General features: G+C 38.7%; 1 protein-coding gene across 1 annotated transcript in view; it reads left to right on the top strand.

Moving 5' to 3' along the window:
- The window catches only part of LOC108625658 (peripheral plasma membrane protein CASK-like), a 34,792-nt gene extending 21,207 nt beyond the window's left edge, over window positions 1–13,585 (top strand). Inside the window, exons 6-11 of the mRNA XM_018025837.2 lie at window positions 3,993–4,064; window positions 9,442–9,617; window positions 9,734–9,856; window positions 10,818–11,007; window positions 11,231–11,352; window positions 13,394–13,585. Coding sequence (XP_017881326.1) covers window positions 3,993–4,064; window positions 9,442–9,617; window positions 9,734–9,856; window positions 10,818–11,007; window positions 11,231–11,352; window positions 13,394–13,585 — 875 coding nt within the window. The remainder of the gene's footprint in view (window positions 1–3,992; window positions 4,065–9,441; window positions 9,618–9,733; window positions 9,857–10,817; window positions 11,008–11,230; window positions 11,353–13,393) is intronic.
- Window positions 13,586–14,990: the final 1,405 nt, after the last annotated feature.

Below are 14,990 nucleotides of genomic sequence, written 5' to 3'. Positions count from 1 at the left end.
AAAATAATGTAATTTTTTAATTATTATTTAAGAAGTATGTTCATAAAATAGTATAAAATGAACTAAATGTTTTCTTGTTTAAGTACTTGATACAAAAAAGAAAGTCATTAGACTGTTAATTTCAATTACATGTTTCTAATCACACTCACTTTGGATTGCAACTGTGCCTTTTTCTTTGATACATGAATACACCAAAATGATCGCGTTTCTGAATAACTATTGAGAATATTGTTATCAAAGCCACTTGGTGTTTTCGTATCGTTTCTCTGCTGAATGCCCTTATTCTTCACTATTGGCTGGCTTATTGGTCGATGATTAGCAATCGTATTCGAAATTCTCTCGATGTTCGATGTGCAGAATGCAACGGCTTTTATCGGTTCTGTTTTTCTGTTCCATCCTAAAGAGTATCTCCTTATTACTTTCTTAAGGACTATCTTAAACTCTAAAAATTTTGATGTACGTAACGTCTTCTGTTGCTCCAATATCGCATGACCTATGGTAAGTAGAGCGTATATCTGACGAAGAGTTCGACAATGGCGGAATTAAATTACTGCGCGAGAAGATCTCTGAATTTCTCCTTCAGAAATATACGGTAGAACCTCGATTATTCGGTATTTAAGGTCTCGCTATTTTCTTGCATCAAACGCACAAAATTAATTAGAGTATTTAGTATTCAATTTAATAATTACATACTTAATATTTTCTGTAAGTGATTTTAATACAGTGGACATATGTGTGGGTAGGTGCTCTATTCAAAGCACAAGTATATATGTGTATCATATGTATGTATCGAGTTACTCGAAACCAACGTCAAATATGAGAGTACCAGATTGTATCATATTTCTTGAAGACAATATTATTCGTATAGACCGGTATTCGTATCATTTTCACAGCAGACGTAATCCACTAAGATTTTCTGACTCTGTTAATGGCTTTTAATTTTCATGTCTCTTTCTCTTCCTCTTTAGTTAGTACATGTTCTTCTTTTAAGCTAAATACATACATATTCTCGCTTATTTCCTATTCCATGGTTTGGCTTGAACCTTACCTATATCAAAGTTTTCAGAATTTTTTAACGTATGAAATAGGTATAGAGTGCTACATGCATATGGATTAAAAAAATGACTTTACCAACGCTGCCAGAAACGTACGAATTGTACAAAAAATGAGTGACTCCATATATTTTTTGTTGCTGCAAACATGTACTTGTGGAATAGTGAGAAATATGATTTAGTATGGGTTCAATTTAATTCTTCGGAGCAGTGTTTCAGGCATTTTGCAATTAAAATAATATGACTCGTATGTGTATCATCTTTAGAGATATTCATTCTTGAAAGCGTTAAAGCCAGCTTCATATTAGAGGTCTGACATGGCGTCTCGCCGAACTCCATTCACACGTTTGTACACTATTCGAAAAGGACAGGACATCACAAATGAAAGGCCTCGAGCAGGATTAACTCGTCCCGTGAGGGTCTCAAAGGTTTCAATATTCGCCCAGATTAAGGACATTCAAACGCTTCAATAAGTAGACAGTCTTACTCCATGCATAGGCAACTGCTCCATTCTGATTCGGACGCAATTTCGCATGTATCAATTCCCATTTGTATTCCAGTTCTAATCGAAGTAGTATTTAGAGTTTCATAATATAAAGAGATCAACAGAACGTGCATTGTTGTCGAACATATTTACTTTAATATTCTGAGGCTAAAGAAAATTAAACAAATTCTTATCAGTATTTTATTTCATTTGAATATTAAAATGAATTTTTGAGAATAATTTCCCTACATTATCACGGCAGAAATGATTTCCTTGACCATTCGGAACGCATATTACAGTGGGTACAAAAAATTTGGCAGACGGCCATATTTTCCACTGAAAAGTTTCTTGATCGAGTTCTGCACCTCATTTAGACGGTTCTAGTTATAAGATAATGGCCTATAAAAGTATCATTAAATTTGTAAAAATTTTAAATCCAATTAGAGTTTATATGCAAATCTACAGCCACAGATTCCCATAGTCAGCAAAGTGTACGATGGTCCAGTTCACGCAGGAAACGGGTTCTATAATTCTATTTAAATACAAACGCGGAGATTGTTTTGGTAATTGAGCGGCGGCGGCGGCGATAATCGAATGCGAATAATCGAGGTTCGGACCCGGCATTATTAAATATCAGCGTGCTCGTCCAGCATTGCAAATAATCAACAAGACTTTGTATTCGTCACGGAGAGGAAGCCAGCACATTCCGCAGTGTTATTGCGGGATCAGAGATTCGATCGTAGGAAAGATCGTAGCGCGACACTTGATCGTATCGCGCCGTTAAGAGCCGTTGATGAAATGCACTTTGTTATATCAATCGATCGACTCCGGCCGGTGCTCATGCGTAAGCAACCGCGGACCCTCATTCATGCTCTGCGCGATTCGCACATAATCAATAAATCATTCAATTCAGCTGGTCTCTTCCCATCTCTGAGCAATCGCCGGTAAATAATACTTTTTACTGCGGTACACGCTGTTCGCGTGGAACGCCGAATTCAACACAGAAATGCACCGCGATACATTCCGCCTACAAGATGTGCAGTATTGATCCAGTTGTTTGCGAAAGAATGTTGTGGAGGATCTAAACAGCCGCGCGACTGTATCCCATCGGAATTCAGGCTTGGACGTATTTCAGTCCTAAAAACGAACAGGGCGCAATTAAATTCTTGTGGCTCGAATATACATATAATTTTAGAACGTTGCTCTGGTTTTCAGTCTGTTTTTCATTTCTGAGGGAAAATTGTGGAATAAATTTACTACTATTTAATAAACGAGTACCTGTTTCTTGAATTTTAAATGAGATGTTGATTCCAGGTTTCAATTTGCATTTCAATTGTCGGCGTGAAAATTTATCAAACCGTATTGCTAGATGTACGATGTACTTCCTTAAGTAATAGATTTAGGTGTGCTTCCGTCTTAGATCTTTTTATTCTTTTTATAGTTTCACGTTTGTTTAACATCGAATGATGTATGTTCTTCGTGGTAACATTAGAGTTTATCACTTTTTATTTTTTTTCTTTTTTTCGAACAAGAAGTACTTAGAAGTGGATGCTTAATTTTCTCATTGCAGTTATATACACATATATGTATAGTACAATATAGAACAGGAAATAATTTTCCGATTTGTTGGAAAATGTTACCTAAATACTTGCCAGTACAGTTGTTAACTCTACTGAAAGCTGCGACCGTTATTCTGATATCCGGGCTGAAACTAATTTAAACTGTCGAACAATACGAACAAACGCAAGTATCAAAGAGAAAAGTTCATTCGAAAGTAGAGCATAGCAAAGTTCGTTCCTTCGAAAACTGGAATCTTTTCGGATTCATAAATTTCTAGCTGAAATGCTTAACGAATCTCTCGCTGAGTTCCTTCCCTTTTTTTCATGGAACCAAACCTACGATATTAAAATTAAACTTTACCTCGATATTTATTACTTCAGTGGAATTCGATCAACTTTGACACTGTATAATTGAATGAATTCTCGAACAAATTAAGGGTGGAACGTTGTTACTTTGTTTTCCTTATTTTATTTCGAGCTTCTATCAAATGCGAACCTTCCATGCGTTTCGCAATTATTTTACAGTTCCTTTTGCCATTGTGTACACATCGATGCGAGGAGCATCTGGCTTGTCATAATTATGCCTCGATTTTTTTAAACAAACCATTCTGTTTGTTGTCTCGCATATTTCTTTTGCGCAATGCGAACGTGAGACGTAAACTTTATTTAACAAGCGTAGACTAAGAAACGATAAAACATCAAAAGTATTAGATGTGATCGTACAATTTTCGAATTAAATTGCCGCGACGACGGTCCGCATTGAATCCGCGATACTGGTCGAGTCCTTGAAAAGTTGCACCTAAATGTTTCTAACGGCTACGCGTGGAAAGAGCATCGCTTAAACGGAGGCAATGATTATAATGATAACTTGAAAACTTTTGGTTTGAATGAATACAGAGTATTACACGACCGAGTATCGGCAGTGTCTGAGCCCAAAGGGGCAGCTCTACTTGAAGGCCGACAACGAGGGTAAGCCTGACCTAGCCTTTAATCATCACTTCCGCAGGAGCCTTGTATCATCATGCCATATGTATGACACACCGACACGCCGACGTTTTCACGTGTACACGTATTCCATTCCCACATATACACACACGGACACACCACATTATTATTATGCTACCATCTTAACCCGATCCGTGTGCCCCCCTCACTCACGTTTACTGTATACTTCTATTTAGAAGCTGCCACTGCTTGCTTTTTTGCTTGCTTTCTTCGCGTTCAAATTTCGGCCACGGGTCGCTACTAACGAGTCTCGTTCCACTCGCGGACTCGGATGTATTTTTCTTTTTTTCGTTCAGGTCATTTCTCGATGTTTTTTGTAATTCAGCGTACCTTCACCCAAAATACGAGTTTCAAAACGAAGGAAACCTCCTTGATGAATGTGCGACTTTTCCACTCGAACACGTTTCTCTGTATCTACCCATCACAGTTCCCCTGACGATCCATTACTGTTCGACATGATTTTCGGTGTATATATAAATGGTTATATATTGTATGTACGCGGCGTTCTCCATTTCTGAATAGAATCTGAATAGATCTGATTGTGAGATACTATAAGCTACCGTCTTCTGCACGGAGCTTCACTTCCAACTTGCTGTCATTACAATTTCTCTGTAATATAATCAATCTAATTTTCTTTGAAAATAAAAGTGAAGCTTCGTGCCGAAAACTTGTGTACATCCACTCTGTTTGTCACGGTGCACTTGAATTGAACACCAGCGTTTATAAACCATCTATTATTTGTTAGTATGATCAATGTACTACCACCGTAGATTCCGTCTATAATGTTTTACTGTCTTTTTACTCGTAAATGGATTAGCTGTACCATCTATCAGTGTTAATTAGACCATTGTTAGAGACCGAGACATATGACTGCGTAGTAGGAGGAAAACCGAATTGCGAATTCGATGAGAGAGAGAGAGTTTAGATAGTAACTCGATTAAGGGTTTGCCGTTCGTAAACAAGAAACGGATCAGTATCCAAAGGGAAAGTAAACGAGGCACGAGGAACACTCATTTGTCGATAATAGCGACTAGAGAAAGCTTTATCTTCGACGACGGGAACAATCGAACGAGGTTAACGTGCGGTTGTCCGAGAGAGCCACGGTTCGCCGAAGAATTGCCGGTTGGTTAAGAGAGTCAGAGAGAGGACACGTTCACGAAACTCGGCTTCGATGCTTTGTGACCCGTGCCTAAACTTCGCTTCGCAGACACAATGACACACACAAACACAGGCCTGTCTTTCCTCTACGAATAACGGCGATAAGGTTCTTCTTATCGTCGATGACGGCAGATACCGCGCATCACCTCCGACCCCCAGACGATAAACGATCCTTGTCCTATTTGTCTGTGTTCTTTCGATAGGGCTGACGTCTCCGAGCTGCAATTTCCCTTTCGAGGACCTGACCGACGCCGAGGATTCGCTAGTGAGCGATACGGAGGACAATATCGGTACTCGTATGCCTGCCACATACGCATAATAAAGACGGAACCGGGGGTAGACACGAGGAGACGAAAATATCTTTCGCGTGCCTAATTCTTCTAGTCATCGTGTCGGACGCAAAAGTATCGATTCGTTCGTTCGCAGTCGCCGTCGACAAAAAAAGTCGGCGGGTGTAAAAGACGGGGTTCGATTTCAGTCTCGCTGGCCAATCGACGAGCGTGCGACGGATTTTTATTGCTCGTCTGGAACGCAGGGACCGGATCAAAGCAACGCGCGCGGTTGCTTGTTTTCGATGCCATGACACGCATGTTCGTTCTACCCCCGTGTCATTCGATTATGTCAGCTTCAGAACAATACGTAGTGTCCGTGTAGACACTCCACTTGACCTACGTGCGGTAGTTTGTTCCTGTAAAATCGTTGTGCAGGCTCGCGTAGTGACAGATATATACATACATACATATTATACGTATATACATACATATATATACACATATGTATATATTATATACACGTTGTGACGTCGAGGCTGCCTAGTATATTCTCAAGAATAAGACAAAGGGCCCGTCTCTAATTTTTCTTGTTTCTCTTTTCCGTTTCGTTTGATTTCTCCCCCTTTGGTCGGCACACCTTCCGTCTTGTAGCGTGTATACGAATGAGACAAATTCTGCTTCGTCGTTATAATTATGGGGCGTAGGGAGTCACGATTGAAGGGTTCATTACGCCTTTGCTTGCCCATTTGTTGAAAAGAATTTTTCAATTTCTATTACTTATCATGTTTATAGATGTTAAATCAATAAATGTACAGACTTCTAAATTCAAGTTTACTGATTCGTTGCCAGAATGCAGCTTCATTGGTAAATTAATTTAAACTTATGCATACGTTCTTACGTAAGAAAATCCAATTACCAGCCTTCAATTTAGTTTACGCACATGTTTTTAAAATAAATGTTAAAAACTGCAGAAACTCGACTGAATTTATTGTCGACTGTTATTCTCTACGTAATCAACTCTTCAATGTTTTACTTGCGTGGTCTAATTGCGTTTAAAAACTGCCCAATCGTTGGGCTTGATTGTGTCGTCATTGTTCGTAGCGGTAGACTAGCCTGTCTCTATGTGGTGTCTGCCTATATGTGTCTGCGCTTTTGTGTTTTTTTTCTTGTTATTACTGTTTGTTATTTGTGGTGGACTGTCGTACATTACATTATTATCAATCCACTTGAAGAACAATTTGTGCAGGCAATATATATTTGGGTGTTAACTGTCTAGGTCGTATATATGTATACATATACATAGTATGTATTTATTATGAAATATGTTTTAAGTAATTAAGTCGATACTTGTTTATGTTAAAATTCGTAGGTATGTGAATTTGATATAATTTGCTGTTTGAAACACTGTATTACGTACAACAGAAAAAAAATTATAATTTCGGTCGGCAGGAGTGAATGGCTAAAACAACACAAAGTCAAGTGTACGTATATCACTGCGACACCAGTAATATTCATTGCTAAAAATCAGGTCAATCAAATATCAGCTCTCCAATCAATTGTCCGTAAAGCTGATTGATGCATGTGTATTTACATTGTATAATGGCATCCGCTAGCAATAAAAACTTCAGCGTTTACAAATCAAGTTGAAATTTATGAACGCAGTAAAACAGCTGTTCTAAACATCGTATATTTCCAACGATAGTCGGAGTCGATTTAAGACAGGGTACGATCGCGCTCTACGCTTATTTATCAAGCGCAATTTGCAAGCGCGAGAGTAAAACATGAAACTAATAACTTCACCATGCGTTACATGTAATTTCACGTGACGCGCAGATAAAATTCACTTACGGTTAATGCACGGTTTTGCTGACGTGCAACTTTTACGAATCCCTTTTTGCTCGCATTCATTCACTTATGTTCGCTCGCTCGCTCACTGAACGCACGAATGCTATCTAATACATTGAAAATTATTCGTGCCTCGTCACATTTTGCAATGTCCAATTCGTAAAGCAACATGATGCACAAACGTCTAAATTAATGAACCTTAATAGTTAGCGATTCGTCAAATACGATTGTAATGGGAATTATTTACACGGTATGGATAATTTATACGTAACTCTGTAATTCACGAACGTCATAAATGAATTACTGTTTTATAATTGTTATTATGCATGTCATATCCCGCACACTATTTCTATCTCTCTAATATTGATATATTTGAAGATCATTATTTAACGTACTGGCTTAGAACTTAATGTATGGTTTTACCCTATTTTTCATATTTAATCCTATTTCGTATTCTCTGTGTGTGTGCTATGATTTTCACGTACCTTTGTGCATCTTGAATTAATTCCGAGATAAGCCGGAGAATATGAAGATATTCTTTAATTTATGTTCTTCTCTTACATTTCTACGTGAACAATTATTTGTCGAGAAATTGTTGTATGTAACTTATTTAGGACTACAAATTCGTTTGCTTTTAAAAGTTTCAAATATCCGTGTTATGATAAATGAAATAATTGATATCTAAAAAATGGTTAATATAAATGTTAACCAGGCTAGTGGTTTCGTGTTTTCATGCACAATATTTGCATTGTAATCGATGTTTCCTACATGTATAATATTGTATTGCATAAAGGTTTATTATGAACAGGAACCTAATTATCCGTCATTATTCAAAATATATATTAGTAGGCGACTGTGTGTCTTGTAGTTTGAATTTGTCGATCGTTCGTGGAAAAGCGTAAAACAAAAGGTAATTAGGTGCCTTGTTTCAGCTTGAAAGCTCGCTAACGAGAGGACAACGGTATTAATACTTGCAATGAAGACGTTTTTCGCACTTTCGTCGTTTCTGCTTTGTTTGCCTTGACAACCGCATTTCCTGTCATTTTACATATCTCCGAGAGCCGTTCAATGTTGGTTGTACCCTTCTTTTCGTTCCTCTTTCTGCAATTTTCACTAGCTTTATGGTTAGACCTACATATTATTGTATCTTACTTTTCATATTATTACGTTCACGCATTGCTACTCAATCGATTGAAGAAAAAAAAAAAAAACCATCGCGTTCAGTGCTCGTATGGTGAATACTCGATGCGACAACAATGCTCTTTTCATTGAATGTTTCATCTGTTTCCGCATTTATATACTACACATCCCTTTGTTGCCATTACATATGTACTCAGCTAGCTCAGAATCAATTGATCTGTTATTTCCGTGATAACAAGCATCTTTTTCGTCTTTTTCTTTTTAATCGAAATCCGGGCGGTCAGCGTTCGTTCAGCGTCGTGTAAAATTCATCGTGAGTTCTCACCTCACTCGGAATACAAATTATCCGCGGCTTATTTGTCGAACTCTAGTTAAAAGCTTCGTACCATAAATCAGGAATACCGATTTAACGCATGAGCGAATCAGTAATTCATTCAGAATGGAATATAATGTTGGGTAAAACGTACATTGAAATGTATGTAAAATTTTATATAAAAAATGTGTCGATCTAAATTTCGTTTTATCAATCTTGCGTTGATTTAGTGGTCTATTTTTTATGAAGATCGGCTGGGACACGCGACGCTGAACTCGATCGCGGAACAGCTGCCGGTATAAGAAAAAAATCCGGTGAAACGTAAGAGAACACACGCTCCCTGTTTACGACGCGGTATGTCGTTATTAGCCGGAGCGAGAAGTTTACGGGCAAACATGAAACTTCCCGCGTGAAACTTGACGCGGAGAAAGTTTCGGGGCTGAGCTCTGAAAGTTTCATCGGACGTTAACGATCGACCATGCATCGCATCGGCGCGAACTTTTCGAAGTAATCGCCCGCGCATACGTCACGACTCGCTTCCACTTCGCTGAATAGGTACACCGCGGCGGGCGATTGTTTTGCATGCCTCCTGACAATGTTCTTGGTCGCGCAGGTCGTATCGGATGTCCACACTTCATGTCGCCGGAAGTGATCCAGCGCAGACAGTACGGCAAGCCCGGTGACGTCTGGTCAGCCGGAGTGCTGCTCCATGTCCTATTAACCGGAACGCTTCCATTCGTCGGCTCCCGAGACAGACTGCGGGAAGCGATTTGCAGGGGACGAGTACAGGTAGAAATGCAGGGCGCAGCAGTCCTTTTAAACAGCGAAAAGAGTTTATGACGCTTTCCCTTTAACGCGTCGATCTCTGCGGATGCACTCCTCAACGGTATTCATAAAACTTCCAGATGGAGACGCCGTTGTGGGATAACATCAGCGAACCGGCGAAGGACCTTATACAGAGAATGCTCACGACGGATGTAAATCACAGGATCAGCATACAAGAAGTACTCAACCATAAATGGCTCAGAGTGAGTGTTTGATTTAATCGTATCTTTTCTATTCTATTAGAATTATTGCATTCGTGATTCGTAGAAAATTATAACTCGATTTATAACAACTGTGTCGAGAACGTAAAAAACAGGTTTACAGTCTTTATTTTATAACACTTTTAAAATGAGATGATCTTAATACGATGTTCGAAACAATAGAAAGGTGAGAACAATTGAGAGGATAAGCGCTTGTGCAACGGCGCGCTCGTCGAGGCATTTACGTTAACAAGTTCTATTTAATGGATGCCACAGGCCTATCTGGTTCTTTTTATATCGTATATCAGGTTTTCGATAAACGGCCTCATTTTCTGTTATTATATCCGGTGAATGTGCGTGCGCATGTGCTCGGCGTATGGTGTAATAAGGTGAGAATACACCTATACGACACGACAGTTAGCCAGTGACCTAAGGTAGCGGAGCTGGGAGTCACCCCATATATCGATGCAATACACGTGCAACTGGGCTATCGATCGCTATAGTAGGGGCAAAGTTCCACCGGTTAATGAAAATAACTGTAGCGGTGTATATTTTTCTCTGTGCTAGTTACAGTTTTTTGAACACCATCGCGCGCTCGCTCAAGTCCCGACAACTTCATAGAACCTCGCATAACGATCGCTCTTTCTTTCTCGGTACAAAGAAACTGTTAGATATACTTTCTTGAATAGAAACAGAGGATCCATAACGGAGGATGTATTCTATGTTTCCTATTAAGAGAAATGCGAATGGCTAAAATATTTGAATATCCACTTTTTTCATCTGCAGATCCAGTCTCATCTTTCTAATGAACGTATGAGTTTTACTACATGTGACGATGCAATATAGAAATGTGATACAAAATGTGAATTAATGTAGCTTCATTTGATACTTCAACTTCTGTACTTTGAATTATTTTTCGAGATCTCTTGATCTTAAGTAATGCTTATATGAACTATATTTGTAGGATCGAGATAAGGGCGTGGCCCGAATACATTTGAGCGAAACTATAGAGGAGCTTAAAAGGTTCAATGCTAGGCGAAAATTAAAGGAATCTGTGAAAACGGCGATATCGTCCGTAAAATGGCACATCCCGTACTCGGAAATCAACGGCGACGGCTATTTCGATATAGGAGACGATGAAGTGGTTACCACAGGTAAGAATATTTTCAATATTTAATAAAATAATAATGACAATAAAACTAAATAGTCAGATAAGAATTTCTATTTGATCTGTTCATTTACAATATCGATTTCTGACGCTTTAAATAATTTTTTTCAACGCTATATTATTTATATTATTAATATTATTTAAGTAACATGTTCAATTAACTAGTACTGTACTGTACGCATTATTCTGAAGCAAAAATTATTTCCCAGGTGCTGTACAGGAAATTTTAGACTCTCTGGACGATATTGAAGTACTTCAAGAGAGTGGAAGACTGACGCGTAGCGAGATACTTAATGCGGTCGAGGATTATCGCCTTCGAGCTCTTTTAGAGGTATGAACAATTTTAAAGTCAACATATAACGGCTTTATTACATCTCATAGCGGTGTGCGAAATACATTTCCCAGATCTTTATCAAACGAATGAATCTTTTGTTTATCAAAATATTCGTGCGCGTACATGTTATTAGAAACCGTACATTACGGGAAAGGGATGTGTAATTTTCTCGCTATAAAGATCTAGTTCGTCTACGTACGATGTGTATAAGAATAACGTTGGGAGACTATCATTCGAAATTATTTGCTTGAAAAATCACACAATTTGTTTTTTGAAAAACGTTGCATTATTGCCGATAGACGGTGCACTGTTACCGCAGCCCGTGGCGCCACCGTCGAATTCTCCGGACTTTGAAGTCATTCGGCGGTTCAGTTGCGCGTTGCTCTCGCGGTCCTTGCCTCTTATCGTGTTTATATCCTGAGGGAAGAGGTACGCGCCCTCATTTTAGCCAGGAAAAGGGCGCTTGCGCCCGAGCCCTCGATTATCAAGATGGCTGACGAGTCGGTCTGATAAACAAAATGCTATGCATGATCGAAAAGTCGCCGGATCGCGTCGTCATCCAACAGGCGGACGTGCGTCTACGTGCGTTTCCTTTGTGTCGCGTTAAATGTCACGTGAAATCGGGCGGCCCACGTGGTTAGAATTATGACAGGAGTGTCGTGAAACGCGAAAATGCGTCTCTGCCAGTTAATGTTTATCGGCGAGGTCGAACTGGCCGGCGATCTCCTAGAAATTGCCCACCTCTTGGTAAGTGGTAATTCAAACGTGCCCCGGATAATCGCCCCACCGTTGGTCTACCCTTTCTCTTTCGTCGGTAATGTAAACAATACCCGTTCTCCACACACGAGCTTTCGGTGACCCGATGGGACATCTGAGGGTTTCGCGATGAACTAGCGTGTCCTGCCGGGAATATGGTTACATACCTATACAGTAAAATAATAGTTAGACTTTCATGCTGATTTCTGTAGAACGCTGAATAGTGGATTAGCATCATTGGCTCGTTACGAAAATTACGCTAATTGAAGTTTGTGAATCTCATTACTTCAGCATAGCAGACGGAAAAATAAAAATTTGACGATCCGTAATTTTACAATAAATAACCACAAGCGGATGAAACTGATGTTGTTAAAAGTAGAAAAGCCTCCTAATTAAAATGCCGTTTGTTTCATCTCGATCCGACTTTCGGTTCCGGAGATATCGTCGTGTGAAGACGACCATAACTTTTTCGGTGGCGCTATTGTTGTCCTCGCACGTTCACCGACTCCCGGACCAGCCCTAATCCCCACCGACCTGTCTAGACGCACACCCGGATGCTACGCATTCTCAGGCAAATAACTAGGTCACCGTGTCAGTAATAACAAATACTGTGCTTGAGAACTATGAAAGTCTATCGAGATGAATCAAAAGCGATTGTTCTCATCTTGGCTTCTCCTATCAAGTGAGAGTGTTCTCGGTAAAGAATTAAATATTTCTGTTTCGATAACTTTACGTTTTTACTAATATTCATAACTTCTTGGAGCCCAGAATCATTCTTGTTCCTCCCTCATTAGTCTATCATTATTCACGATATAAGACATAATTAAATTAAAATTAAATCTTAATTAAATTAAGAATTTAAATCTGCTATTTCATTATTCATTATCATTAGTACACATCCACTATCCAATGTTTTCTAGAGATCAGTTGTCTTTCGTCGAACAAACGAGCAATTCTGTTTTCATTTACTTTGATAGAATAGGATAGAATAGAATTCGTATAGGTAGGGGAGGATAGAATTCGTATTTAAATTTTTATAGGTAGGTAGTGTTAGAGTAAATCTCTTGTTAAATCTGGCAATTATACATATAATAAAATTTAATATAAATGTCTACAACAATTACAACCAATAAACAATAATGGGAATTGTATCTCGTGATATACTGCAATACGTAGATTTTTAATTAAGTACATATACAAGTCTATAATAATTGCAAACAATTGAAGCATATTTCTAGTAACGTACAGTGAATTAAAAAATTAACGTGACGATTCTTTACAGCTTTACGACAGGATCTCGACAAGAGTTCCAACGCCATGTCGTGCACCGCCAACGGACGCTGTTCAACGTGCGCGAGAGGTCGAAGAACTTCTTCGAGAGATAGAGCATTCGGCGATACGAAACATCGACAGGGCAGATCTTCGGGAGCTCCACGAACTTTTGGTCCAACCACATATGAGGGTAAGTACCTAATTTGTTTACAGGCTTCGTCTATGCTCAAATCATCATTGAACATTGACATCCTTTTCTTTTATGTGATTGAGAAATTCGTTTAAGAATTAGGATGTTATCAGCGTTGTTGAGTTCAAAGATTATGATTTTATTTTATTGTGACGTATATATAGTATAAAACGAAGTGAGAAGAGAAATTACTCTTTATATTCTTTTATATTCTTAATCCCTGAAAGAGATTGACATTTTTTGAATCAATAACAGTTAAAGAATTCCTAACAAAAAGAGCTTCATTGACACAATTGCATGAGTTAATGCGTCGTAATTACGATGTACACCTACGGATTTTACAAGAGTTGAAATATACTGAATAGAAACTAAGACAATGGAATAGGTTTTTTCATTCTTCTCTGTGCAAAAGAGAAAAATTGCCAAGGTCCATTATAAACCTTTATACTATAATACGGTTTCTCGTGCTTGATGAAGGCGTCGATAGAAGAAGTCTCGGAAATATATCTTTGTTCTTTTTTACTGTAACCGGTCGGTAGCGTATTTACCGCGATGTTTGACATCGCCCACGATACACCGTAAATAGGGCACAACAATTTAGGTCGATCGTTAAAATTCTCATTTAAAAATCCCGTGGCTATAGTGAGGGAAACATGTAAACTGAGGAAAAAAAATCTGTCCGAAAGAGCAGGACAACGAAGGGAGAAAATATAGAAAAATTTCAAAAGAACGGTAGGATGTGTGCAGTGTGCATGCGAGAACTGATTCTGATGGTCGATTAGACGTACTACCACGAGAACTGACTTTTATTCATTTTCCCTTTCACGCGGTTTGCTAGACAATTATTATTCCGAGGTTGGTCTTTCCGTGAAATTACGTTGTCCCAATCTGGTCCGATTAGCGTTAAGGAAATAGGCAATCGGCCTGAGGTCTTGAAAGGAACTTGACGTTTCATTTTCGAGTCGAGGAAAACTAATTACTTATGCCCGATGCAATAATTTCAATTTGGTATCCAATGAGTGCATTCGTTACTCATTTTTCTTCGGTTTATTGACATTCAGTTTTAACTTTTATTTATTAGAATTATTAATGTATTTATATATCGTATTTCCAAAGTGAAAATATAATCTTGAATTTTTGGTATTAATTCGCGTTAAAGGTAGGTCATGATTTAGAGAAAGCATTCTTTGTATTGAGAGGACGTTCTTAAAAAGGAAACCGTATATCAGGAAACAGGAAAACGTGTAATGGATCCATTCCAACGTTTTATTAGTGTTCCTCGTTAGAGTTTGAAAACGGCCAGAGTGAAATTGCAGTTCCAGCAATAATAAAGAGCACCTAGCATTCAACAGTCACGAGTTTCGATGCGAGTTCAATGGTGCGGGTCAGAGAGGGAAGCGAATCCGTGGTACCACAC

This window comes from Ceratina calcarata, unplaced genomic scaffold, assembly GCF_001652005.2.
Source record: "Ceratina calcarata isolate Rehan_Ccalc_2016 unplaced genomic scaffold, ASM165200v1 scaffold368.2, whole genome shotgun sequence".
NCBI lineage: Eukaryota > Metazoa > Arthropoda > Insecta > Hymenoptera > Apidae > Ceratina > Ceratina calcarata.
This window is presented reverse-complemented; position numbering and strand designations above follow the sequence as displayed.